The sequence below is a fragment of the Rhea pennata genome, chromosome 1 (genome assembly GCF_028389875.1).
Source record: "Rhea pennata isolate bPtePen1 chromosome 1, bPtePen1.pri, whole genome shotgun sequence".
NCBI lineage: Eukaryota > Metazoa > Chordata > Aves > Rheiformes > Rheidae > Rhea > Rhea pennata.
The window spans coordinates 112,264,982-112,287,167 of NC_084663.1; the positions used below are offsets into that span (position 1 = coordinate 112,264,982).

The following is a 22,186-nucleotide window of genomic DNA, read 5'->3' on the forward strand; positions in this document are numbered from 1 at the left end:
TTTTGTACTTAGCAGTAAGTCTATGAATTTTGTGCAATCTATTCTATTAAAATTACAACAATGACAGTCACATAAATATTTAACAGTGAACCCTTATGCTGGTATACTGAGAACATTAGTCATATGCTTGAAAGCATTTTGAACAATGCCTTCCTTTTGGCAAGATAGAAAGAATATCTGCTAGCAGTCCAAATCTCCATTGATTTTACTGTACTGTACTGTTTTATTGTCTCAAAAAGTTTTAAGTGTAGGTCTTTACAGATGGGTGGCTGCTTCTTCCATCAGAGGACTTCAGCATCCTTGTATTAAGAAGTGCACAATAGTGTTACAAAAGAGGACAGAACTGGGTTGCAAGAACCAAGGTATTATTCCTCTTTATTTTGTAGAATTGTAGGGTTGTTGGCTAGAAGGAACATCTGAACGTTACCTGGTCCAGCCTCTGGCTTGAAACAGGATCAGTGCCAGTCCTAGACCAGGTCAAGCATGGCTCTAAACTCAGTCTTGAAAACCTCCAAGGATGGAGTTTTCACACCCTTTTGGGGTAACCTAGTACTGCCTTATTCTCCCACTACATATAATTTTTGTCCCTTAGGCACTCTTAATAGCTCTCTGCTGGACCCTGTCCAGTTAATCAGTGTTCCTGGACAAAAAGGTTTGGCCTTATGAGCATTGCCTAGAGATTAATAGCGTCTTTGACCTTATTACTCCAAATGTAGCCCAGTATGTGATTTGCTGTGTTGGCAACAATCAACAATATAGCCTGCTCTGGATGCATTGACCTGCTGGATGCATCTAAACTGACCTAAGCCTTTCAGCTGGACCTGAAGGAGACCCTGATCCCTTCTTTCCCCCCAAACCCTACGTCTTTGATATAATCAGGGTTTCCATTGGCCATCTCCTTGGTGCCTGCCTGGATGAGCACCAACAGATAAGGCAGGACGGATGGACTCTACAATGTCTCTGCTTGTGCACCTTCTCTTCCTTCAGTTGAATTACAGAAGTGGGATTTGGGCCTGTGTGTTCTGGACTAAGAAAAGTACATTCAGCAGTCTCAGTGAAATTCATTTCCACCATTTCAATAGACTTAACAGTTCTGAATTTTAGGATAACAAAGTATCAGTGGTCAAGGAAAAATGTTTAATTTACAGTGAAATAAATTTCAACAGTTCGTAGTACACAGTCCTATGCACAAAATATTCTAAAAGAGTATTTCTTGAAAGATCAGTTCCACAAAATAATTTGTTTAATAAAAAAGAATGAAGGGCTAATGAATACTTGGAAGAGACTTAGTATTTCTAAGGTTGCATTATTCATGGAGCATTTGTTTTTGAAATGCATTTAAATTGCATATTTAAAAGCTCAATACGTATTTCTATTTAGCCTGCAGAATTGTGTAAATAATTTATTGTTTGCCTTTGTTTTGCTTTACAAGGTATTTTTACAGGGAATATCAACTGTTTCAAGCACTCTGTCTTCTAAACTTTATGGTGGTACCTAATAAGTTTTAAATTGTTTATTCTTTCTTTCCCTCTTCTTTCCCCCCTTCACCTTCCCTTTCCTTCGCTCTTTCCTCTTTTTCTCTTCTTCTCCTTTTCTCTTCCTCTCCCCTTCCTTTTCCTTCTCTTCCCTTTAAGACAAATCAGTACCATTTATGAAAATTAACTGCATTTTTTAAAGTTTTTGGCATTAGACTGTGGTCATTATAAAGGTAGTGTAGGATATTTTAAAACTAAAACCAAAAGAAATTAAAAGGAATTATTAAAAAAAAAAAAAAAAAAGATATTATATCAATACACAGTAAACTTCGAGCATCTATGTATTTTAATATGTGTTATTCCAACTGATGGAAAGAAATACATCTTGTTAGTGTAATAAAAATCATCTGTTGCCTTTGTCCTCTGCTGCTGCTACTGCAAAAAAAGTAATTAAAACAATTCTTACTAAAAATTAATCCTATAATATACTGTATACTATAGTATAGTATTAATTATAGTGTAAACTATCATATAGTATATATGCTATAGTATGTGTGTGTATAGGTACATAGTGTATATGTACTATTTCTACAATATATACACTACATACGCACTATATACTATATGTACTAGGTACTATAAATCTTTGATATATATACTTTGATATATATACTATATTTCTTTGATTCATAGGAAATTACTAAGCTCTGAGCCTGTCTTCATATATATTAATGGAAGTTATTCCAGTGATTTCAATGGAGTTGAATTCAATTTGGAATTGGATTTCAATTTGTTAGGATTGGCTACTGCTTTTTTTTTTTTTTTTTCCCCATCCTAATACACCACTTGAAATATTTTCGTTATTAAAGTTCATTTCATTGTGCTAGTTGAATTCTGACATTTATAGCCAGATGCTTGAGTCAGTGTTTATGAAATTAATGGACAGATGGAATTGAGGCAGCACGACTGTTTCTGCATATGAATGTTGCCTCTTTGTCGCAAAATCCTTGTTTATTTGTTTTTTCCTGTATTTTTACCCCATGGCACTTTCTAACTTTATTTTATCATCACTATTGTGAGATAATTCTGTGAGGCACAGATAGAAAAAGAGTTTTTACACTCTTTCTCCTATTGTAGAAGCACATAAATTAGACAAAAGCATGATGGCCAACCCATGCAGACTTTGGGAGAAGTTTCTCAAATTGTGTGACAGTTACAAATTCTGAGGCATTTGTAGAGTAACCCAGTGTTGCACTACTGGAGGTTTCTCACAGCTCTCCTGCCATGTTCTTGTTTTCCATCCTTAAAAGACTTTGAGTCATCAACACAAGGAGAAATATGTTTAAGCTTCATAAACTTACTTTTCACTTTTTCTTCTGAAAGAAATTCAGATATTTCCAGGGGACTTTTTTCTTAAGAGTAGTCAATAGTGTGTAAAAGGTGCAACAAAATGGTGTCAAATCAAAACATTCCACTTGCAAGCCTGCTCTGCATTCAGTCTGTGTAGATAATAAGGATTCAGACTAGAGGGAAAAGAATAGCAAAAAAATCTTCCTAAAATCTACAATGCTTCTTAGACAGAAATTTTGCACTACTGCCAATGTCTGAAATACATATGAGGGAAGATGCTGTTTCAGCAATGATAGATCTCAGCTACTCTGCTTCAAGACAGATTGGTATCCTATCTTAGTAAGATCTGACATCCTCAACAAACTGAAGTCTGGAACTAGAACATTGTTCTGTGCAGCAAGGTAGCTCTCCAGTGAGAACGTTGCATTGATGTAAGTGATATTTTTGTTAATTAACCTCACATAAGATCTACTTTGTGATTAAGGCAGTGTTTCCATACTGTTAATTTCCTAACCTTCCTTGTTTTGGTGATGGTTTGTGTAATACATCACAGTCCTTAATGATTTCTGAGCTAGATTTTCTTTGGGAATAGGACAATTTAATATTCCAGACAATTCCCCTCTCATTCTACTATAACCAGATAATATAAGCAACCTAGCCTTTGACTAGAAAATCAGGGGATGATTTTTGTTTTGTTTTATAGTTACTTAGATTTATGGTACATGTTATTTTATAGCAAATCTTGTGTCATACATTGCTGTTTCCTGTAGTACTTGATAGCAGTTAAAATTCTGTAATAATAAATTACACTTTTCTAGCTGAAGTGTTTGCACTCCATATTTGAAGTAGTAATATAGCTATCATTTTCAGACCTTTTCTGTACTATGTTAACCCTTTAACGTGTTAGATCTGCTTGCATATTAGAAGAATATAATCAAAAATAAGGACTTTAACATTTAGCTTACGATATAAATAGGTTGAACTGAATTTCAACATTCAGTGAGTTCTAATTCTCTGTGGTTGTATTTTTTATTTGTTTTTATTATGGAGTACAAAAAAGGAATACTGTTCCTTACCTACTCTTTCAAAGAGAGTATTAATTATTTTGTTTTAAACTGCAGAGCTAACAAGACAATCTGTTTCTTCCTCTTTGGAATAATTTTTCCAAGTCGACTCCTCAACATAAGCGGTTGTTAAGTGCATTATCACAGTAAAATCAGTTAGTCTGCAAAGTTGAATACTTCGGATAAAGCACACAGGTGCTTTGATTAGGAAGCCAATGTGAAAACATAGGTAGATAAGGTAGGTAGAAAAAGACTGAATATGATTAAGCAGCCTCAATTCTTTCGGACATGGTATTACTGCCAATGGAATAATTCACACAGTGTTATAAAGTAAATCAATTTATTCACATTCTTATATAGAAAGTGAAATTCCTATATTTCGTTCAGAAAATGATTTAAAATTTTGCAGTTTATTACTTCAGTGATCATTGAAAACTGTGATCAAAATACCTGCTGTGACCAGGACTGTGAACTATGGACTTCTCTGTAAAAAGAGTTTAATTTGTATATGGAAAAATGAGTAAGTTGTTTTTTATGCTCAGATAAAAGATACAATCCTTAAAAAAGGCTGACTATTAAACTAGTTTATTAAGAATTTGTTTCTATTCCATGCATACCATTTCAAAAATACAAAACACACTTAGCAGGGAGTAACGGCTCTCACTGCTGTTAGATTATTTTAAGCTCTGCACATTTATTATATACTATGGGATAATTCCTTTTATCTTGCACAATTATTCCATGTTGTCTTTTATGGCTGGACTGTCTAAAGTATTCTGATAATCAACATGCATTTTTTTGTTTTAATTTCTTTGTTTTTCGTGGAGAATATGGCTAATAAATTATTTCCTGTGTAAAGATATCCACATCATACCATCACTGATACCAAGTGATGCCAGTTGTTGAGTCTGTCATGCCATCAGATTTTACTTGGGTTAATTCCATAAATGTATTTGTGAGAATTATTGTAGCTGTGCAGGGGATTCTAAAGTAGACACTGATTCTTTAAATACTTCGTATGTAAGTTATTTTATTCATTTAAATAGGCCCCGGGAGTCACTCAAGTGTTTATAGAACTGGATCCTTAGGTTTTATGTAGTTAACACATTCGCATTTTATTAAGTATAGACTCATAGCCATGCTTTGATGTTGTTTAAATTTTAAAAACGTTTACAGTAACACTAATTTTTAGTGTGCCCTAAGGTTTATTTTCAATGAAATTATTCAGCCATGGAAAGTAATCGTAGCTGAAAGGCAAATCTAATGCTGATACTGCTTCGTTTATGTTTTTAAATTTCATCTTACCATAGCTAAATGTTATATATCATAGTCTTTCTCTTCTCCAAATTTGATTCTTATTCTCATGTTGGCACTTTATTTTTTCATGACATGATTCTTTGCTTTTTTTAGTTTTATCATTTTCGTAAGATACAAAAACATCAAACTACAAAGTGCTGGAAGATACACAATTCTACTATTTTCTTTGTAAGAAAATGGTTATCATGTTTCAGTGGCAAATTCATGCAAAGTGCTCATAATAAAGCATGAAATGGGGAAGTTACGGTCTTTCCAAAATTCATTAAATCCATTTAGCTCTACTGGTAATGGGACAGAAGTCTGCTGCAGAAACTAAAATAAAAATGAAATAGAAATTAGAGTAAATCTGGAGTCAAAAGAATAGCAAAGAGTAATGACAGAAATAATTATACTTTCATTAAATACAGAACTTGAAAAACAAGCCTAAAGCAACTTGTAGAATAGTCTGCTGTAACCATTAAAAAAAAAAGGCTCTGTAGAGCCTGGCAAAGAGACAGTTGGCTCTTTCTCAAGAAATTGCAATTCTATGTCCTCTTGTAAGATCATACAGCCCCTGTTTTTCTGGACAAGACAAATAGTGACATGCTTCAACTAAAGTTCATCCAGTGTGTGCCCATTCCCCAGTACGAACCCGACATCTGGAGAGCTCACCACAGAGCTGGCAAACAGCAAGCAGACAATTGCTGTGGAGACAACAAGATAAAGCTTGCTTGTAAAGAAAGGTTAATGGTAAAAGGACTCGTTATGGATCTAAGTTTGCAGGTGCATAAACAGCACTGGTGTTAGTGATACACAGTTGTAGTGTAATCTCCAAAATAACATTCCTATAGATGATCATGGAATCCAGTGTCCATTTTCTGGATTTCATTTCTAGATTTGTTGCTGTATATTGTCAGCATAACTGTGTTCTTGGAACCAATTTTCTTTCGGGCAACTTCTTCCCCCCGTTTTCTGCTTTTAATTTCATCTCCAGCAAGAGTTCTAGAGATGTGCTCGGATGCACGCACTCCTGCCGAGAGTCAGCATGGTACTTACTGATGCACACGCTGGGAAATCTTCTGGATACTGGGAGAAGGGATTGTGTTGTCTCTCAAGTTACAAATAAAGTCCTAAGTTCAAGCCTATTTGCTTCCTGAATCACTTTTTGCATTATAACTTAATGATGTGCTTCTTAAATGTATGCAAACATGCTTAATTCAATTTCAGATCCTTAGTAGCCAACCCAGAAATCTTTTTTTGATCATCATAAGAACCTGTTGTTTTAGATCTTGAGTTAGATATAGTTGAACGTTCAGAGCATAACATCAATAATCCACTAATAATGTGCATGTAGCTGCATCGAGGAACATAGACCAAGGATGGCTGTTACTGCTTTCCACAGGGGAGAAATGGCAAGTCATAAATGATTTGAAAATGATTTGAATGGATGTAAGATGCCAGAGAGCCCGTTGCCAGCTAGCAATAAGGGAACTTGCATCATATTTTTTCCAAATTTGGGTGCCCTGTGCTGGTAATCTGAACATAAAATATAAATCCCCATCAAATTCCTTAATTATTGCCTAGGGTTTCTCTAACAACAACAAAAAAATTCTTCAAAACACAACAGTTTTATGCAGTTAAAAAAAATGTGCTATTAGCAGTGAACAAGACAGCTAAAAGCTTGGAACTTACGGAGTTGAAATTAAACTATTTAAAAATTGGACACCTGCTTGCAGGTGAAACAAAAATTGCCTTGCTTTTTTTTAAAATTTATTGCTTAGTCAATTTTATTTCCATATTTTTCTTTCCTTCCCTTAGCAATGGTTGTTCTGAGCAATTTGGAGCCAAATACAACATATGAAATCAAAGTAGCTGCTGTAAATGGAAAAGGCCAAGGAGAATATAGCAAAATCGAGATCTTTCAGACCTTACCAGTCCGTGAGTAATATCATACTATTAAATGAAAATGCAAATACTTACGAATGTAATCTTCAATCAGCTAATAATTTAAATTATGGTTCACTATGGATAATATTATTTATATTCATGGAAGAGCTTGTGCCTCTCAGTGTATAACATCAGTCTTCTCTAGATAGTAAATTTCTCAAAAATCATTTTTCCCCCCTTTCTCCCACCCCTAAAGTCAAATGGATGAATTTCGATTGGAGAAATTCTCCCACTATTTGTATTTTGTAAGACTTAGCCATATCTCGATGTTAAGAGCAGAAAACAAGAAAGCTATTATATTAAGGACTTTTTTTCAGTTATACCCAAGGTGTTATAGACATCTATGAAAAGGGAATTGACACTTTCAGTAGCTATTTCTTAAGTAAATTATGCTGCCAAGAGCTTCGTAATTATCAAGCCTCAGATGGAAATTATAAGCTATAGAAAAATAATGAGAATAAATCATTTAAACTAGAGTTACATGAAAATGGCAAATGGTACAAAATCACTTACATGTTAGTGGTAATCCTTTTAGGCAAGAAATTCAGATCTAAATGTTACAGGCTAATGAAAAGTATTTTCCCCAATATAAGTAATAATAAATCATGCACAAAGGGAGAAGACAAATAAAGGAACTACTAGATGACTCTGTCCAGTCTTCAAATAGATATACCAAAATATGTCAGCCATTATTAGTAGACCAGTCTCTCATAATCTGCTGCAACTGAATAGTTTTCAGAGTAGGACATTCTTCAATATAAATAATACTGTAATCTGTATCTAATGGAATGAACAATAAAAGTCACTTAGCTACAAAGAACATAAACTATTTTCCCCATGTTACTATATTCTAGTCTTATTGACAGATTTCTTCTGTCCAAAACCTGTAACTTGATGGCTTTCAATTTTTCTGTTTGTTTAAATTTTATGAATGTTCTAAATATATTGAATGACTAGATATATTACCTGATAGAAAGTTAAGCAAATTTTATGCTGATATTTATTATTTATTTATTTTTGACAAGAGGCAAACACAATTATTACAATTATACAACTATTTCTACAGAAACAGAATCTCTCTGAGTGAATGGAAATTCACAGATCTTTTGAATAAATGACACTTCCATATGATAACATATGATCATTTAGGATCTGATATAAAACTTTATAATAGTCATTGCATACATAAATGATAATTAATCAGGGAAATACCATTAACAGAGTGATGTAACCTGTCTATTCCTCAGTATGTATGTTTGAGATCATTTTTATCTTTTCATTGATGAGAACATTTTCTTTGCTTTGGTAGTCTTATTCTTTACATTTATTCTTAATAAAGACTATTTTTGTTATTTTTTTACTCCAGAAGTATCTATTTTTGCCTTAGCACAATTATTGAAGACTTAATTCTTACCGAAATATCTGTATTACAATTTAGATCTCACACAGGGGACTGAATTCAGATTTAAATGTTCCAGGCTCATGCTTAATGTTAAGGATATATACAAACACTTTGGTGTGCATTAAGATCATTGCTCTTAAACTTCGTTGTGAGTAGTGGCTTATCAGCATTGTTAAACTGATGGCTAAATAATTTCTGAAGTTACGTTTGAAAGCATCAAAAGTCAAATCTTCTATATTTTACATTTTTTTGTTTCCTTATGTGAGATTATTAATCTAGTTTAGAACACACTTAAGCAAAACATCTAAGACACTTGTTATTTTAAAAGATTTGATTTTAAAGATTTGGGTTAATAATCTTATGGACAGACTTCCAGCCATAATTTAAGATTTATCTCATTGCTGCATTATTTTTATCTAACTTTTTCTTCCTTGCTTAGGGGAACCAAGCCCCCCATCAATTCATGGACAACCAGGGAGTGGCAAGAGTTTTAAACTTAGCATAACTAAACAAGATGATGGAGGTGCCCCCATTTTGGAATATATTGTGAAATACAGAAGTGTAAGTATTTCAGTTAATCAACATAGGTGGAATTTGCTTAGTAATGTCTGCTTTTAATGTAGAGAAGATTGTTCGTACAATTTGAAATGTAATAAAATGGTTTGAATAATAAAAAAGTAGGAAAAAACTTCCAAAATATAGTATGATATGTTTTCCCCGTGACTAGGCTGCTAAGGCCAGATTGTCAAAAACTAACAAAAAAGCAAAAAAACCCTTCTCGTCCTCGTAAATGTGTAATGGAAAGGTCGTACTAAGAAGAAAACTTACTGTATTCTCCATTTTGTTACATGATGTTAGATGGCAAATGAAAAACATTGTGTTCAGTGCAGTAAAGTAGCAGATATGAGTATTATATAAGTAAAGACTATTCAGAAAGCAATTTAATCATCTCTTACAACTGTATCTATCTATAGAGTAGTCGTAGAGACTGTATTCCAATGCTCTGTTTTAAATGAGATTAATTGTTTGGTCATAATCTGTACTTTCTATCTTTTTGGATTCCAAGACTTAGTTGAAAAAAAGTCAAAAGCCAAACAATTTACAAATTGCTAAGACTTGCTTCTGTTTCAGTGTATGTTTCAGTTCTTTAACAGCTATGCATTTTATTGGTCTTCTGACAACTGGAAATCGAGCAAGTGTAGAAAGGTCTCTTGCAATGCATAAGTTTTTTATTTTCTGTGAAACATAAATTGCTTTCTGAGAGTTTCTATTTATTAAAGTAGCTCAAACATCTTTCTTCACATTCTATGAAAAATTCACAAATGACTGGGTTGAATACAGTTGGCAAAAGCAATTAATTGATTACAAAAGTATGCATTTTCTATTAACTTCTTTTAGGAGGTTCATACCACTTGCCACTGACCCCTGATCTGACTAGATCCAGTAATGAGACATTTTACTAGAACATAATAGCAGCTTTACACATCTGTTTGAAGAGTCTGAACGTGGCTAAGCATGTAGCAGTACATATTTAGATACATTAAACAGAAAGTGATGAGGACCGTATTTCATGGAAATTAACAAGCTTTGAGAAATTAAATACTGAACCTGTTTAAAACCCACTTTTTTATTTTGTAATAGTTTTTGTTACATTTCTTGATGTTTCCTGTAATGGAGCTTTTTGATGATAGCTCAGGGATTATCTAGGTTCTAAACTTGGCATGTAAAGTGATTTTCCTAAGATAAGTATAACCAAAGAAGACTGGTCACTCAAAATCAATTGAGGAAAAGGTGGTGGAGCTTTTAGGAGAAGCCTAAGGGAGTAAGCAGCAGTTATTCTGGTATCACTGATCCCTAAATCTTAATTGACCTTTTTAAATGGCTTTCAGTCCAGTGAGTAGAGAGTATTTCAGAAGAGAAGAAAAGCAATTGTCAAGAAGAAATACGGTGTTAAAATATGCAAAAAATAATAAGATACAATACAATTTTGTGGCATTGATCTCCCTAATTGGATTAAGTATTCTAAATATTATAAGTATTTATTCATGGGAAGATAAGAAAAAAATGGTTAAAATTTAGTGTCAAGCTATGAATTTAACTATATTCATGAAGTATAAGGAATTTAATCTGTTCCTGTGTGTTTAAGTAAATTAAATAATTTTGGATCTATCCTGAATTGGAAACTTAATTTTGATATAGTGTTTTGACTAAGATACAATATTATAACAGAAGATTACTTTTCATGTTTATTGTTGAAAGATGAATGTACAGTTTAATCACTAACTTGAAACTTAAAAGGTTACAGGAAAAAAAAGTTTTTACTTGGGCCTGATATCCATCTCTCCCTTAACTTCCAATTGAAAAAGCAATTTGACTAAATTAAAGGCCTCTATCCAACAAAAAAGCACAATAATAATTTTGTGATGTTTTAATCAGAATGAATGGATGCTATTTAAAGTTCTTAATTATCTGCTGACTACTTCTCTTCTATCTTCCCCATTGGTCCTATTTAATTAGCTTTCCTATAACCAGCTTTCCTTGCCAGCCTCATTACTAGTACCTGGACAAATGTATTTACTTGCATGTTTAAAGAACATATTAGATAACAAGCTCTGTTACAGTGGCTTTTTTTCATGCTTCATAACAGCTCATGTCTTATTAAAGCATTAAGGCATAAATATGAAGTTCCTTCATATTTAAGTTTTATACATATCTTGTTAAACCTGAGAGTACAACAGCTTTTTAAGATACAGCAATATTATCTGGTCTGGGGTAATTTGCAAATTTTCTTTTTCCGGGAATTATATATGTTATTTCCACCAAATTTTGCTTTCCTAGCATTAGTTCATTTTTGTTATAGGCAGGACTTACTAGCTATAATTCGATAATTAAGAAGCATCACATTTTATTCTGTATTCTGGAAAAGTAGGTATTATGCAATTTCTATGAGTAGCAGCCTCATAAGGACTTAGGTTGTTGCACAGATAACGATGACATAGGCTTACATGCATAAAGCTTCACTGAGGGGTCTATACCTGATGGCATATTTTGACTTTATCTTAAGATAAAGTCTTTGACTCTTTATCTTAAGAAGAAAAAAAGGAGACTAACAGAGAATGTGAAGGGAAAACTCCTCCCCAGCAGCCAAGTGGGGAAAGAAGTGATGGAGATGCCCCAAAAAGCATCTTGTCCAGTGCAGGAAGTGGTCCCCGAGCACTTTTCTTGCAGTAACTGTATAGTTTTCATGGAGATGCACTCAAACTCCCAGTTGGTCCTGCTTATGATGCCGTTAGTGCTCACTGGGGCACACATGACCAGCACTGGTGTTGCACCATGGCTGATTCTTACACTGTTTGTATGTATATGTCTGGGGAAATGTGTACTGGATGTGTGGTGTGAATGGCTGTTCTCTGCTTTGTTATCCACTGGGCTCCATAGTCATAAGCTAAAAGCTTTGTGAGGAAGCTGAGGAGATTGCAGCATGGCATTATAGACTGAGAGCTGCAAAGCGAAGGGTGAGGGGATAAAGAAGGCCAGGAGGACCAGAGCACTCAGGACACCATGGGAAAAACAGTGACACAGGGTGACCCAGGGCAGTTGGGTTACAGTGTACAAATCTGCCAGGGAAAGGCAGGATGTAAAACGGCAAATGGCCTTCCATTAGTATTGCAGAGTAATATTCCTTTAGTATTACAAAGGTTAAGGAACCAGAGGCATCCTGCAAACAACATATAATCACCGTATTGGAGTAGATACATGTGACTCTCAAATAGTCCTGAGCAAAATATGTGCTTGTTAGTCCAGTGCATTTTGACCAAGGCGGTGATTCTGTAACTGCATATGCTGTAATAGTCAATTTGTGCTTGGTGCATATGCTCACAGTTGTCTGCTAATTCATATCAGTGTATTATTTTGAAGAGATTAGTTGCAAACCTTTAATTATGATTATAGTACCATATTCTGAGTTACCTCACAATACTTAAAGAATAAGTATTGGAATAGACTTCATAGTGATTGGAAAAGGGAATTCTATTTCCGTACATTCAGGTCACAGAATGCCAGTAGGAAGCTAGAAAAAAAAGTTTTACTTTTTCCTGACGTGCCAAATTTCAGTAAAAATATAGAAACTAAATGAAATAATAATAATATCCATCTTTTGTGGATATGAATTTTTAGGTAGGGGCAATAAAAATCACATAAAATTATTATTTAAAAAACAGTATTAAGTTTCTTTTTTCTTCTGTTGTTGCATCCATAATGATGTCTGGAGGAAATAATTAGCTTTTGCAGGCCTAAAAGTTATTCTCTAGGTTGACTTATAACAGCATTACTCTTAATGCTCTGAAATTCGGCACTGACAAGAGTTGATTCATAGATTGTGTGCTTCACTCTTGTTTAACTGCATCGGTGAAGATCTGTGCTTGTTTTGTTGCTTTATATGTGCTAGAATAAATATGTAAATATGAATAATTTAAAAACACAGAATTTCTCATTTAGTCTTTCTCTGAGAAATCTACAATTATTGCATCTAAGTTCCACTTTAGCTGCCATGTTCTTGAACCTATGTTGCATTTTAACATGATGTGTAAGCCATTTTGTGCTATCCGTTCAGCATTAATTTTCTATTACCTCCTCCAAGATATCACCAAGACCTATAAAGCAGCCTCTTAATGTAATTAATTACTGCCCTGTGAAGTCACACTACTTCAAACTCTATTATCGTCTTCCTTAAGGATTTCTTTTCTGTGTATGTGTCAAGTTTCAAGATAGTGATACTTTCCTGCCATTTTTTTCCTACCACAGTGGCCACTATAGTAACAGATCTGTTTGGTCTGAAATTTTAGTGCAATGATTTAGGGAGGATGGAGAAGGGAAGGGAAGGCTGAAGGGGGTTAATTACTGTTCGTCACTTGTTACGGCGTAAGCTACTTTAACTTCTAGTAAGTCCTACCTGAGGATTCATGAGTTCCCAGAGAATGTGATCTTAGGCAAATGACCATTACAGAGACAGATGTTATATTCTACACTAGTAAATAGGTGCCTGAACATCTGGGGTTTTTTTCAAGGTATTTAGGTGCTTTGGTTACTTACAGCTATCTTACAAACGTGGCTTTTAGACCTGAGATAAATTTGACTGATGCTTATATTTAAAGATAAAATATAAGTAATTGAGAAATAATACATCTGTTTTTTAAGATTCTTCAATCTGTGGCATTGTCATAGATTTGTTTCAACTAATGACTTATAGTTGGGAGAGGAGAGGGTAAATCTAAGGTTTATGAGTAGGAAGAGGGCAGTAATGAGTTGTCAGCCATTGGTTAAGCTCACAGCATCAGTGACCTTCTGTAAAGTAGTATTATGCATTATAGAAAATAAAACAAAGTGAAAGTGAAGGAACAATTCTGTCTCTGAGGTCGCAGATCTAATTACAATGTCTGAAAATGTGCATTTGTTTGTACATATTAATGATAAAACTACTAATAGTAAATGCTGATTCAAGATTGTAACGCCTCAGATTAGACTGATTCATAATTTAAAACTTCGTCTTTCGTTTGTTGTAAAACACTGTGCATATATAAAACTTTCTTTAAATTTTAAGCGTTATTAATACTAGAACAGACTAATAAGGTATGAGTCTTCCTTTGTAGTTCTGTTTTCTATTTCTCAAGCTACCAATTAAGGGTCTTAGCATAAACAGAGAAATTTGTAGAAAGAATTAAATGACAAACTTGTGTTCTCACTCTCCTTCCATTTCCACTCTAATAGTAAAATAAATCTGAATGTGTTACTTGAAAACACTTGAAAATGCATAAGAAATAACAGCTATAATGAAGCTGTAGTAGTTTTTTTTTTCTTTAAGATGCCAAAGATAAGCCAAATTCTGGAAATCTGATTGATTTATCTTTAGGAAAAGGCAGCTTGCTCTCCACATATGTTCTTTATTCTTCCTGCTCCTAACTTGTGCTTGTCAGTCTGCATAAAACAATGTGTTGCCTTTGAGTTCAGTACCTGGGTTTTGTCTGTTTCATTTATCTTGATCCACGCATCAAAGTGAAGATGTCTTCACTTTGAACTAGAAATTGGACATCACTTCTCCGGCAAGGCACGCAGGTACACTGTTACCTTTCAGCCCTTTCGTGATCATTTCTGACTTCACCTGACCAAGTTGTGGAACTGAATTTTACCTCTGCTGAAGAGCAGCTTCAATTTTTCTCCCAAATCTTAAGTTCATTATATTCATCACATATAATTCTATGCTTTGTTTTGAAAACATAGTCACATATCTGTTCACAATACTGTTTCTTCCACCTGCGGAAATCGTGTTAGTCTGAACTTTTATTTTTCAGTTCAGTTTTTTTTTGTCCTTCCTCTATGGTTATGAACCTCTTCAGAATTCCTCAGTATATTCACATGTCTATACATGCACACACCAAAATCATAAGCAGTTCACCTTCTGATTTCTCAGATTGATATTCTTTGGAATCTAGATGTATCTTTTTTCCAAACTCTCCCAAACCTCTCCAATTCAAACAGTTGCTAAAATTCCATACAACGTAACATTGCTTTCCTAACATTACTAAAGAGTATTTGCATATGTATATTGCAATCAGTAGCAATTTTTTTAACAGTGTTGTATGAAATACATTTTGAAAAAATGCATAGTATAGTGAAAATATAAGTAGATTCATTCAGTAATTTTGCAATGGAAGTTATCTATGAAGAGTAATACTATGCCACTTTATTTAGGAAGTATTCTTTTCAGAAAATACTAATTTCACTGTGTGATGAGTAAACTAGTTTTATTCTAATTTATTTGGGGTTTTTTTTTGTAATTTGTCATGTTACTGCCATTTGGATGCTCTCAGCTGGTCTACTGCTGCAAGAAGTAGCCACTTTCACCTCACTACAGCTGTTCCTGAAAAGATATTTTACTGTACTCTATTAACGTCTGTATTCATTCCCAGGCCCATCACATCAGTACCCATGACTCCAGAAGGAGCAGAAAGCGTTTAACAAAAGGCAAAATCTGTGTGGAAGAATCATCACACAGTGTTGATGAGAAATGTTATTGCAGAAGTGCACGTAAGGGAACTTAGTTTATCACACTATTTTCTGAAGACTGGAGATGAAAAGAGCATACAGAAGGAATGTGGTTGGGCCAAGGGCTCTCTAGTTTAGATGCTAATTTCTTTGACACTTGTATCAGTAAAGAGCAAGATGTTTCAGCGAAGAGCCTGCATATAAGTTGCTGAAAAGCATAGTGGTCTGTAACAAAAGGCATCTTCCCCTGTATGTGAAGGATTTATTTCAGAAAGATTATGTCCTTTTAACTGGGTCTGGTGTTGTATGTGTTGTATGGGGGATGGCCAGATTTGGCCTTCAGTCATACTGTTTAGTACTGTACTGTACCTCAGAGCATGGTAAGAACTGGACTGCATATATTGTTACTGACAGCTATTGATATTCCTTTGAACAAGATGAATTTTGTATTTGCCAATATGTATTGTTTTATACATGTAGGTACATGTATGTAAATAAGTATGCTGTAATTCTCATTTTATAAAAAATAATTAAAATGTTATACATTAAAATATTAAAAGGAAAAATTGTAAAGGTAAGTACTCCAAATTCAAGAAATGACATATGTAAGATTGCAGCTGAAGTCCTCATTTGATCCCTTTTTATAGGCAATTTATAATTATCAAAATTATGAGAACTTTCTAGAACAGTATCTTACTGATTTACATATATTCTCTCGCTAGTTTAAACATAAGTCTACTTAATTTTTTAATGATTTCTATAATATTGCATTCAGTCTTGTTTGCAATATGTTGTACCACATATTGGTATAGTTTGTGTATGTTTTCAGTATATAATTTATATGTGATATAAGCACATTGCATTTATGAACTACTCAGCTTTGATGGGAAGTTTCTTTTAAAGAACATTAATTAGAATAAATTGAAATCTTTTAAAATGTATTTATAGTGGAATATGCAAATAATTACCTTGCTGTTCCTCGAGATGAACATCAGTACTTGAGCTAAGTACAAATTCAGGTTAAAAAGTTAAAAATGATCTCTCTACTATAAAATCCGTAAATCCAAATTGTGGAAACCTGTATAGAACTAGACAAAATTACACAAAGCTCAAGTACTCAAAAGTCCAGTACTTGATGATTTGAATGGTTATAACCTTCAGAAATCGAACACTGTATTTTTTATGCATATCATATCATATCATATAGTTTAGATAAACAATACAAAAGTTTTTGAGAATTTAAACTAATATTTACATCTTTACAGAAAGATAAGGAAGACCAGTGGCTAGAGAAGAAAGTGCAGGGCAGCAGAGACCACATCATCCTAGAGCATCTTCAGTGGACCATGGGTTATGAAGTACAAATTACAGCTGCCAATAGATTGGGTTATTCTGAACCAACGTTGTATGAATTCAGTATGCCACCAAAGCCCAACATTATTACAGGTAAGTTAATTTTAGAATGTTTTCTCTTCCAAAATTGTTTACTACTCATTGTACATTAATGTGTGTGATTAAACAGTCTCTTAACTTATGTGTAAGGTAACTGAAGTCTTTTTTTAATAAAACTTGAGACTCCATTTTGTATTATCAGAAAAAAATAGATTAAAAATCCTGAAATGTGACCTATTTCCTACCTTGCTCTTACTAATGAAGTAACTTGTAAGTGCAGAAAAAGAAAAGATCTCAACCAGGTGACAGCAATTAATAAAAATTTAATATTTAATAGATTTGCTGTACTTTTTAGGTTCTCTTGCACTGAATATTGTTACTAACATTGTTAACATACAGCCCTCTAACAGTCCAATTTACCAGTTTTGAAATACACAGAAATGAAGTTGTTCACATTTTAAGTGTGTTAATAAGAAGGGTTGGAAATTTTTTAAAGGAAAATGGCTTAGTAATGAGGAGTGTTTCAGTAACCTACTTAAAAAGTGTTAGTGCCTCCCTAAGTAAAATATAAATATAATATAAATATTTTGATGCAACAATGCAAGGCTGTTTCATTCCAGAAAGCAGGTAGATTGTTGTGGCAGTTTCTTACATGATGCAGTTAATTGTAATTTATATAAAATAAAAGTTATGAGAAAGAGATTTCAAAATTTTTATATAGTGTGAAGTGATATATTTAACAGTAAATTCCAAATTAGATCAGTGTCATTATTACCGTTTTAAAGTCAGATGCAAAGTCTTCTAACATAAAGTTTTCCATATGCTATATATTACATTATTATAGTATTAGAATTAAATTAGAATCTTGCCAAAAAAATGATGTCCAAAATATTAAAATGTATATCATATCGGAATAACTACATTTCATTCTGAATCTGAGCATCTGACTCACACTGATCCTTGTATTGTGGCAGTGAATCATAGACTGTTTGAAATAGCTGACTGATTTTTCATCTGTTCATCATAACTTATCTTAAAATATCTTTTCAGGAAAGTTATCTCAGGATCTCTGCTATAGTTTTTAGTATTCTATAGCAAATTTTTGAGATAACTTGTATTTATAGAGAGGAAAAGGCATTTGTAATTCATTACTAGGTTCAAATCCAGTCATAATGAAATATTTGGTTAAGACACTCAAACTGCTGTAGGGAGCGTTGCTTCACAGGGAAACATGTACTTGATTTTGAACAGTTAGTGCCTTGTGATTGCCATCATTCGGAATTAATATTTCACTACATTATCAAGAAAGAAAAGGGAACAGAGATATGGAGAAACCTACTGTCCCTATGAAAGAAAAATATTTACCGAGTAGAAAAGTAAATAAAACCTTATTTAGGTAGAGACTATATGAAAGGGATAAACCATTTTAAAATTTTGTACATTTGAAACTGTTAGTGTGTGGTTTTGCCCTTTACACAAATCTTATTTGCTTTACAATGCAAGCTAACTTAATCCTATTATAATTATTTTGAGTAGTCCATATTATTACCAGAGCTGCTGTAACTAACAGAAACATGGTCTTTAGCTGTTCAGATAGAAAGCAGGTTAGTTAAACTAGCTTCAGAATATAGATGGAACATTTTTATTTGAACAAACTACACTTAAAATCAGTGGGACAGTAACATTCATATTCATGAGTCACTATGGTTACCCTGTTTTGAAATGACATATAATTACTATTGCAATATAGTAATAACATATACTAAATTATTGCAATAGTCTACACCTACACTTTTAAAACTTGATATATGTATAAAATGCTTACCTTTAAACACATTAACACTTTCTGATATCAGCGAGCCAACTCAGATGCTCTGTTTATTTTCTTTGAAGCTTGAGTGTTAGCAGCTAGGTCCAAAGACAGACATAGGTGACAGTAAGCATAGTTAGATAGACTTCAGGATGAATTGGCATCACCTATCCTGTGCTCACTTAGCTGTTTGTGATGACTGAAACTCTGTTTCTAATCATTCCTAAGTGATTATTTCAAAAATTTCTAAGATGGCTGAAGCTTTTCATCGCTACACGCACAGGGTGGTGCCACTTTGGCTGAGCTGAGGGTTTCTGTCTTCTTCTTAATGCCATTCAAGGTATCTGTAGATACTGTGGACCCAATCTCATGGCTATTACTCTTTCCAAGAGTGTATTGAGATCGCATAACTATAATGATAGGGGGCTATTCCTAACGTGCTATTATGACAAAAATGTATATAAGCTAATATAATTAATCAGGGAGCTGGAAAGAGACAGAGGCAAGCATGCTGTCTTTGTAGTCCTTTGATGGGGGCTTGCTGGAGAGATGGGAGTTACCAAAAGAAATGAGACTTTCATTCTGATTCCTGCATAAGAAGTCCAGTTACGCTTTCGAGAGCCTGGATATATTGCATAAGTAGCAATCCTAGAAGGCAACACTTCCTGTGAGTGCACAACTGCTGTGGGCACTGAACCCATATCTTCTAATTGTTAGGGAAGTGCTAGTGAGTACCTGCCTGCCAGTCAAATTTTGACCATGGGATTATCCTGCAGTCTTAGGTCTAGCAAGAAGACTTAGGCTGCAGATTGCTGTGTTGCATCAGTGAGGTGTGTAAATGAGTCAGATACTCCTTGAATTTTTACATATTTATTTGTCCCCAGCAGCCTCCAAATAGAAGTAGGGGCTTTTTAAATTTCTTTTCCCAGGCCTCTAACACTGTCTCCTTTCACTGACTCACTCAAACAGGTGAGTTAAGTTTTTCCAAAAAAGTTTTCCCGGTTATTTTTTGCAATTGGCAATTACATCTTTGTATTTCACTACTCGGGTGTATGAACATGTATTTAAGAATCCTACTTTGAAGAAAGAGAGGCATACTTTTAAATATAGTATTTAATACTTTACACCATCTCACCAAAATGTTTGTCTACAGTACTTTCAGTCATGTGCATCTCTAACATCAATGTGCTTTCCTGTGGGTGAAGTCTTTATCAGATTTTAAATACTGATTTGTGATAGTTTAGCAAATTTCATTCCAGGTTCTCTTTAGTGTTTTGCTTCTTCTAGTCTTGTGAGGAAAAAAAGGATATCTCAAAGGAGCTGATTTGGCTCAGCTCTTCATAAGTTTTAGAGTGGCATAGACGGACCTCTGCAGCCATAACAAACCCTCTGTGATTAAGTGTCACTGGGAACAGCAGAAGTCCATCAGCTCCAGGAGCTGACACCACAAGCCATCAGTGTCCATTTTTTTTCCTCTAAGTAGTGCAGAGATAGAGATACTCACTTTTTGTACTGTACAGCTGGCACAGAAACATCCAAATCATAGCTGTCAGTCTGAGTCATTACTATTGCAACCTAAAAACACACCTACAGTTTTAGATTAAGCAAATCTTAAAAAAAGATAAAAAGGAATATATTAAAAGGGAATACTTTGAACAAGTTTCATATGTATTTCCAAAAATTAGTGGCAGAAGAATTATATAAATGCAATCTTCCAAAGACTGTTATCCCATCAGTGCCATTTCTCTGAAAGGGCAATAGATATATTAAAACATGTGTGCTTTGTTTTTTAAAATCTTTTCTTCTTCATTATAAATTAATTTCCAAATATAAGTATTAGAAAAATGACAAAAGAGTTTGGAGATAGTAAGAATAATAAATTAACATATTTTCTTATTTTACTCCTTTTTTATTTTTTTTTGACTTTCAGTACTGCATGCACTCTTAATGTTTTTTTATTAACATCACTGGATAAGTCTGAATCTATAGCGCATTTCTTATGAACCCCATGAATTTTGCTTGCTACAGTGTTGAGCATCTCATTTACTTTCTTTTTTCCAATGAATGTCTGTCACTGATGCTTAAAGTCATACACAGATAGGCAGAGATGGACAATCTTATATATGGTATCTTCTCTTATCATCACCTTATGCCCTGCAGTAGCAAAGATGACTCTGTTCATGCCAAACATACTTTTTATCGGTGGTTTTTACTAAAAATGACAGATTTAGGATTTCCAGAGGTTTGTGTCAAAAGGAATGAAAGGGAAAAATAATTATATCAATGCTACAGTATCTATGTATATATATGTATTTGAGTTTGTGTGGGTATTTATGTGTGTGTGCATGTATGTATGTATGAATAAATAAACGAAGAAACAAAATTAGGAAAGTGACATTGCTATGAACACTGACACCATGCCTTTCATCTATATCCAAGATACTACTGGCATGTTTTTCTAGCCTCAAAAAAAGAAAACGTATTTAGGTTATCAATTTGGGGATAAAATGGGTATAAAGCTCTTTCTAATGGATCCAAAGCCATTAAAACATGAAAAGTCAAGTGATTCACCTAAGTTATCTTGCTAAGAAGGACAAAGTTTAAAACTCTGGTGTGCTGGGAAGCTGATTCAGGCAGTTCAGAGGTGTATTTACCTGTACCTGCTTCTTATGATATGAGTAGTCAAATATAACAAAAAGAGCTTTTGAACCCTAGAGCCTTATTAGAATGCAAACTAGGATAATGAACTTTTTAATCCAGGGAAAACTGAGACTGACTAAGTACAGAAAAACAGAAATAAAACTCTCCCTCACAACCATTGTGTTCTCTCAGAGCAGATCTTTATTTTTTCAGTCTAGGAATTGAGTGACCTTTTGTGTTGAAATAAATTCCATGTGGGCCCATCTGGCTCACTGGGGAAGGTTTTTCTTTCTTTCACGTTCTGCCACCCCACAGCAGCAAAGGCTGCTGTGGGCACTTTCCTTGTTGTCACTTACATCCTTCCAGCCCTGCCCCATCCCATGTTCTGCGGTCCAACTCCCTGTGGAGTCTCTGTTGCTTTGAAGGAGGGCACAACCTCCCCTTTCTCCAGAAGGTTGCCCTTGACCCTGGCCATGCATCAGCTAGGAGAACCCAAAACACAGCCTGTTTCACTGTTGTTCGTGTGTACCCCACTGCAAAGATATATAACATTTCTTGACCTATGTTAACTATAAAAAAACTTCAGACTAGTTCTAGTGTCCTTTGAGGCATTTTGCTTAGACTTCAATTAATTTCAGATCTATTTGGAATTATATTGTAACTAATTACAACCAAGCCTGAAGGTGAGGGTGCCAGACCAACTATCATATGCAGTTTATGTGAAGAAATTTACATTATATAGCTGCAAGGGTTTGTTTGTCCTTTATTG

General features: G+C 34.0%; 1 protein-coding gene across 1 annotated transcript in view; it reads left to right on the forward strand.

The window, feature by feature from the left end:
* NCAM2 (neural cell adhesion molecule 2) overlaps positions 1–22,186 on the forward strand; it is a 256,638-nt gene that overhangs the window by 205,710 nt on the left and 28,742 nt on the right. The window contains exons 14-16 of the mRNA XM_062575312.1: positions 7,004–7,123; positions 8,974–9,095; positions 16,841–17,021. Of these exons, the coding sequence (XP_062431296.1) occupies positions 7,004–7,123; positions 8,974–9,095; positions 16,841–17,021 (423 nt within the window). The remainder of the gene's footprint in view (positions 1–7,003; positions 7,124–8,973; positions 9,096–16,840; positions 17,022–22,186) is intronic.